This window comes from Belonocnema kinseyi, chromosome 9 (genome assembly GCF_010883055.1).
Source record: "Belonocnema kinseyi isolate 2016_QV_RU_SX_M_011 chromosome 9, B_treatae_v1, whole genome shotgun sequence".
NCBI classification, from domain to species: Eukaryota; Metazoa; Arthropoda; class Insecta; order Hymenoptera; family Cynipidae; genus Belonocnema; species Belonocnema kinseyi.
This window is the reverse complement of record NC_046665.1, coordinates 134,848,630-134,855,406: the sequence shown is the minus strand read 5'-3', so window position 1 is coordinate 134,855,406 and position 6,777 is coordinate 134,848,630. Positions and strand designations below refer to the sequence as shown.

The 6,777-nt window shown below is 23.8% G+C and overlaps 1 protein-coding gene across 1 annotated transcript in view; it reads left to right on the top strand.

Moving 5' to 3' along the window:
• Positions 1-554: 554 nt before the first annotated feature.
• LOC117179819 (NADH-ubiquinone oxidoreductase 75 kDa subunit, mitochondrial-like) overlaps positions 555-6,777 on the top strand; it is a 33,581-nt gene continuing 27,358 nt past the window's right edge. The window contains exons 1-2 of the mRNA XM_033371949.1: positions 555-772; positions 6,507-6,642. Of these exons, the coding sequence (XP_033227840.1) occupies positions 572-772; positions 6,507-6,642 (337 nt within the window). The 5' untranslated portion in view covers positions 555-571. The remainder of the gene's footprint in view (positions 773-6,506; positions 6,643-6,777) is intronic.

Below are 6,777 nucleotides of genomic sequence, written 5' to 3'. Positions count from 1 at the left end.
TCAAAAAGATTTTTAAAATTTTCAGGTTTTTAAATTAATACAAAAGATTTTAGAAAGATTTAAAAAATATTTACAAAATTTCATAGAGATTACAAAAGATTTCAAGGATTTCAAAGATTTTACAAACATTTTACAGAAATGTCAATATTTTACAAAGCTTTTAAATAGTTCAGAAGATTTCAACGAATTTACAAAAATGCCAAAACATTTCAAAGATTTCAAAGACTTTAGAAAGATTTAAAAATATCCCCAAAGATTTCACAAAGACGACTTATGTTAACAAACAAAAATATATATAAAAAAAAAAGGTTTATTTACGGTTCTGCTTTGTTTCGAAATGGTTGGCCAATCAAAAATGAAATGTTTCATATTTTTCATGTATAACAAACGATTATTTCTTTATCTGATGTAAAAAAGGAGACCTAGACAAACTTGATTTCTTGACCTGGAAAACCTGGAAAAGATCTTGAATTTTGTTCCTAAGAATCGCTGGACACCCTGAGTACGAATAGACACCCCGTTTATTTTGACTTTTATTTTTTACTTTTAGGTGGGAACCTACGTAGAAAAAATGTTCCTCTCCGAAATGTCCGGAAATATAATCGATCTCTGTCCGGTCGGAGCTTTGACCAGCAAACCCTACGCTTTCGTAGCCCGACCCTGGGAAAATCGACGAACTGAAAGCATTGATGTACATGATGCTGTCGGAAGCAATATTGTCGTTACTCATCGAACTGGAGAAGTACTCAGAATTCTTCCCCGTGAGAATGAGGTAATTTAATTTAATATTTCGACTTTAAACTCCTTTCCTTATTCCCCCCATTAAACTTTCTAAAGAGCTTTAAAAAATTTATTTTTTGACCGGGAATTTTAGAAATTTTTAGAAGAAAAATAAGTCCCAAGTTTCATTTGAACAGTTAAAAAAAGATGGGTTTAATTTTTATCTTTTTCAATTATGCTATTAAGTTACAATGCGCAATTTGAAAATATTTTACATAAACGATTTTTATTTTTAAGCTTACATTTTTAATTTAAAGAATTTTAAAATGAAAATTTTTAGTTTATTAATTGTAAATATAAATAAATCGATTTTTTTAAAGGATCTGTACTTCAATTATTAAAAAAATGTAAATGTCTGATGTCAGCTTTATAAACTATTTTCAGCTTACAAATAACTTCATAGTAATATATTCGTAATTAAAGGCTTTTATTAAATTAAAAATACTATTTTAGTTTAAAATATTTTATTTTTAACCCATTCAATTTTTCAAATTTTATAAATTTTAAAATATTTCCTTAAAATCTTCCAGGCCCTTATATGAAAATTTTGTAAATCTTTAAAAATCTTTTTAAATATTCTCTTAAAATTATTTTTCAAACTGAAAAATTTAACTCTTTTGTTTGAAATCTGCGAACTTCTACATTTTGTATTAAATTAGGTTATCATTTCAAGTTTTTAATTAATTTCGAATCTACTCAAAACTTTAAAATATCTCTTAAAATTGCTCAAATTTCCTCAAAAAATAATAAGTTAAGTGTTCAATTATTATTTATACATCAAAATTTTAAGGACATTTTTTTTTAATTTGCAAGATTTTCTGAAAATTATAGAAAAAATTCAATTCAGTTCAAAAGATATTTAGAAGTTCTGCATAATTTTCAAACCAAATTTTGATTTGAAAAAATTTAAAACAACTTCTAGATTTTTCAAGATTTTGGAATAAAATTTTGAAGCTTTTCAAGATTTTTTAAACTATTTAAAATGAAAATAATTTAGCTTTTAATTTAAGAAGTGTTTGGTTAAAAAAAAAAAAAACAATTTTTCAATGTTTAATGGTTCTAGGTTAAAACTCCTTAAAATAATATAATTTTTTAAATTTTGAAGTTCATTGATTGATTTAAAAACAATTCTAGAGCATTGAAAATGATAACGTAGATTTATATTTTTTGAACTGAATCTTTATACTATATAGTTTATAAAAGTTAAAAAATGCTTACTTTGTCAGTTTTAAATGTCAATTTAATTTCTTAATTTTGAATTTAATTTCAATTTTTAAATTTAAAATTATTCAATTCAAAAATGTTAGTATTTTATACGTGTGAATTATTGAGCATTTGAATACAACATTTTTTAATTAAACAAGTTTTAAACTTCAATTTTAAAAGTTCAAAATTCAACAGTTCTATTTTGAGTGTTTTAATTTGTAGTTTATTTTTTATTATTTCAAATAGAAAAATGTTCTAAATGAAAGAATTTAGAATGATTTTAAAGAATTTTAATAATTTGAAGGGATTTCAAATATTTTTTTCTTTAGATTTTAGGATATTTTTATAATTTCCAAGAAATTCTGAAGAGGTTTAAATAGTTTCAAAGTATTTCCAAAGATTTCAAGCGATTGAAATAATTTGAAATATTAAGGATATGTATCATAAAATATTCCATAGAATTTGTAATATATTTCGGTAAGTTGAATTTATTTCAAGGGATTTAAAGAGGTATTCTAAAGGATTTTAAATATTTTAGCGTATTTTAAAAAATTGCAGTGAATTTTTGAAGTCACTAGACTTCTCTTTTTCTCCCCTTTTCACGGTATTCGATTAAATACGAGAAAGTTAACTCTTTTGGCTTGAAAAGTCAACTGCAAATTGTATTTTTGTTTTAGAATTGATCTCTCGAACTTAACTATTTTGTTAAAAATTCAGCTTTTTTGGATGAAAGTTTGAATTTTTATTATTTTAAAGTTAATTCTTTCGATTAAAAAGTCTACGTTTTGGTTGAAAAATTAAGTATTTTGTTGAAAACTCAAATATTTGGTTAGGAAGTAATTTTTTATGGTCAAAAATTCATCGTTTTTTTTTTAATATCCGTCTTTTTGCATACAAAATTTGTTGTTTTTTTTTGGATTGAAAATTCATCTTTTGTTAGTAAACTCGCCTTCTTTGGTTGAAAATGAATTCCTTTTCATTGAAAAGGCTACCATATTCTAGGTTCCGAATAGATCTCTTTTTTTTTTTAATTTTACTATTTAGTTGAAAATGTAATTTTATTAAAAATTTAACTATTTTGTTAAAAATTTACATCAATTGTTTGAAAATTGGTCTTTTTTTGGTTTAAAATTAATTCTTTTCATTTTTTTAAGTCTTTCGGGTAAAAATTCTACTTTTTGGTTTTAAAATTAAGTATTTTGTCGAAAAATCAACTGTTTCATTAAAAAGTCATATTTTTTGTTGAAAATTAAACATTTTTTGTTTAACATTCGTCTTTTTGTATAGAAAATTTGTCCTTTTGAATTGAAAATTCTTCTTTCATCAGAAAAGTCGCCATTCTTGGTTTAAAATGAATTGTTTTCTTTGAAAAGTGTAACGTCATATTTGGTTTAAAATTGTACTGTTTTTTTGAAAAAGCTACTGTTTTCTTAAAAAGTCATATTTTTGGTCAAAAATTCAACGGTTGAACATTCGTCTTTTTGGATAGAAAATTGATCTTTTATGGTGGACAAGTCATCTTTTTTTATTGAAAATTAATCATTCTTGTTTGAAAATTAACTTTTTTGTTGAAAATTCAACTATTTGGTTAAATATTCATCTTTCTTGGTAGAAAATAAACTTTTTTTTTTAATTTCAACTGTCTTATAAAAAATTCGTCTGTTTTTTTTTTTTTGCTTGAAAATTCAACTTTGACTTTTGGTCAAAGTCGATTTTTTTATGGAAAATTCGACCACTTAGTTGAAAATTCATATTTGAAAGTTGAAAATTTAATTATTTGGTTATATATTCAACTATTTTGTTAAAATTTGTTTCTTGCTTGGAAATTCAACTATCTTTTGAAATCTACTTGTTTTTAAAAATAATCTTTTCGGGTTTGGAAGTCAAATCTTTTCTAGAAAATCGACTTGTTCGATTAAAAACTCAACTCTATTGTTCAAAATTTATCTTTGGTAGAAAAATCACATTTTTTATTGTAAATTTGACAATTTGGTTGAAAATTTACCTTTGAAGACTGAAAATTGAATTATTTGGTTAAAAATTCAATTTTATTGTTGTTGTGAATTCGTCTTTTTGTTAAAAATTCATCTATTTTGTTGGGAATTCGTGTCTTGCTTGAAAGTTCAACTATGTTTTTAAACCTAACTTTTAGGTTGAAAATTCAACTATTTGTTTTTGTATTCATCTTTCTTCGTTAAAAATGAACTTTTTTTTTGATTAAAAAAATCCGTCTTTTTGCTTGGAAATTCAACTATTTATTTGACAATACAACTGTTTTTGGTTAAAGCAGATTTTTTAATTGAAAATTCGATCACATAGTTGAAAATTCATATTTGCAGGTTGAAAATTTAATTATTTTGTTAACAATTTAACTATTGTGTTGGAAATTCGTCTCTTGCTGGAAAGTTAAACTTTTTTTTAAATGTACATGTTTTTAAACATAATCTTTTCGGGTTTGGAAGTCAAATGTTTTCTACAAAATCGACTTTGTTAGCTTAAAACCTCAACTAATTTGTTGAAAATTCATCTTTCGCAGAAAAGTCATATTTTTTATTGAAAATGCGACAACTTGGTTGAAAATTCACCTTTAAAGTTTGAAATTTCAATTATTTGGTTAAAAATGCAATTATTTTGTTGAAAAATCGTCTCTTGCTTGAAACTTTAACTATTTAAATTTAAATTAATATTTTTGGTTGAAAAGTTACTGTTAGGTTGAAAAAACTTCTTTCTTGGGTGAAAAATATCTTTTTTGTTAAAATTCATATTTTCGGGTTTAATAGTCAAATATTTTCTAAAAGTTCGACTTTTTAGTTTGAAAACTCAACTATTGTTGAAAATTTATCTTTGGTAGAAAAGTCATATTTTTCATTGAAAATTCGACCATTTTGTTGAAGTTTTTTTTTGGTAGAAAAATATTATTTTAATTATTATAAATTTGATCATTTGGTTGAAAATTCATGTTTGCAAGTTGAAAATTTAATTGTTTCGTTAAATAATCAACTATTTTGTTGAAATTCGTCTCTTGCTTGGAAGTTCAACTATTTTTTTTTAATGTAATTGTTTTAAAAAATAATCTTTTCGGGTTTGGAAGTCAAATGTTTTCGACAAAATCGAATTGTTAGCTTAAAAACTCAACTCTTTTGTTGAAAATTCATCTTTTGTAGAAAAATAATATTTTTTATTGAAAATTCGACCACTTGGTTGAAAATTCGCCATTGAAGGTTGAAATTTCAATTATTTGGTTAAAAATTAAATTATTTTTTTGAAAATTCGTCTCTTGCTTGAAACTTCAACTATTTTTCTCTTTTCAACTCTTTTCTTGAAAATTAATCTTTGGCAGAAAAATCATATTTTTTATTGAAAATTCACTTTTGAAGGTTGAAATTTCAATAATTTGTTTGAAAATTCGTCTATTGCTTGAAACTTTAACTGTTTAGATTTAAATTAATATTTTTGGTTGAAAAATTAACTATTAGGTTGAAAATGTTCTCTTGGTTAAAAAATACCTTTTTTGTTAAAATTCATCTGTTCGGTTTCAATAGAAAAATATTTTCTAAATGTTCGACTTTTAGCTTGAAAACTCAACTATTGTTGAAAATTAATCTTTGGTAGAAAAGTCATACTTTTCATTGAAAATTCGACCATTTTGTTGAAAATTCTTTTTTTTTTTTGTTTGTAGAAAAGTATTATTTTAATTATTATAAATTTGATCATTTGATTGAAAATTCATGTTTGCAAGTTGAAAATTTAATTATTTCGTTAAATATTCAACTATTATGTTGAAATTTGTCTCTTGCTCGAAAGTTCAACTATTTTTTTAAATGTAAATTTTTTTAAAAATAATATTTTCGGGTTTGAAAGTCAAATGTTTTCGACAAAATCGACTTGTTAGCTTAAAAACTCAACTCTTTTGTTGAAAATTCATCTTTTGTAGAAAAATAATATTTTTTATTGAAAATTCGACAACTTGGTTGAAAATTCACCATTGTGACTTTTTGTGAAAATTCATCTTTTCGGGTTCAATAGTAAAATGTTTTCTAAAATTTCAATTTCTTAGCTTAAAAATTTAACTCTTTTCTTGAAAATGAATCTTTGGTAGAAAAGACATATTCTTTATTGAAAATTCCTTTCTTTTTGTAGAAAAGTATTTTTTTAATTATTATAAATTTGACCATTTGATTGGAAATTCATATTTGCAAATTGAAAATTTAATTATTTCGTTAAATATTCAACTATTTGGATTTAAATTAATATTTTCGGTTGAAAAATACCGTTTTTGTTAAAATTCATCTTTTTGGGTTCAATAGTAAAATATTTTCTAAAAGTTCGACTTTTTAGCTTGAAACCTCAACTACTGTTGAAAATTAATCTTTGGTAGAAAAGTCATGTTTTTTATTGAAAATTCGACCATTTGATTGAAAATTCATCTCTGCAGTTTGAAAATTCAATTATTTGTTTAAAAATTAAAAATGATACTCTTGAATTTCTAATTACCGAAAATTCTTTTTTCGGTTTCATAGCAAGTAAACGAAGAATGGATATCGGATAAAGTTCGTTTTGCCTGCGATGGCCTCAAACGTCAAAGGCTCGTCACACCAATGATGAAAGTCAACGGCAAACTGCAAAACGTTGAATGGGAAGACGCTCTCGTTTCGGGTAAAAATATATTTTAGTCCTAAATTGTTCAGTTAAAAATACGAGGGTAGTTCAATAAGTCCTTAGAATGAAGTATAAAAACAATTTTTTTTGGGTAAATTTTTTTTTATTTTTCAACATAATCTCCTTGGAGCT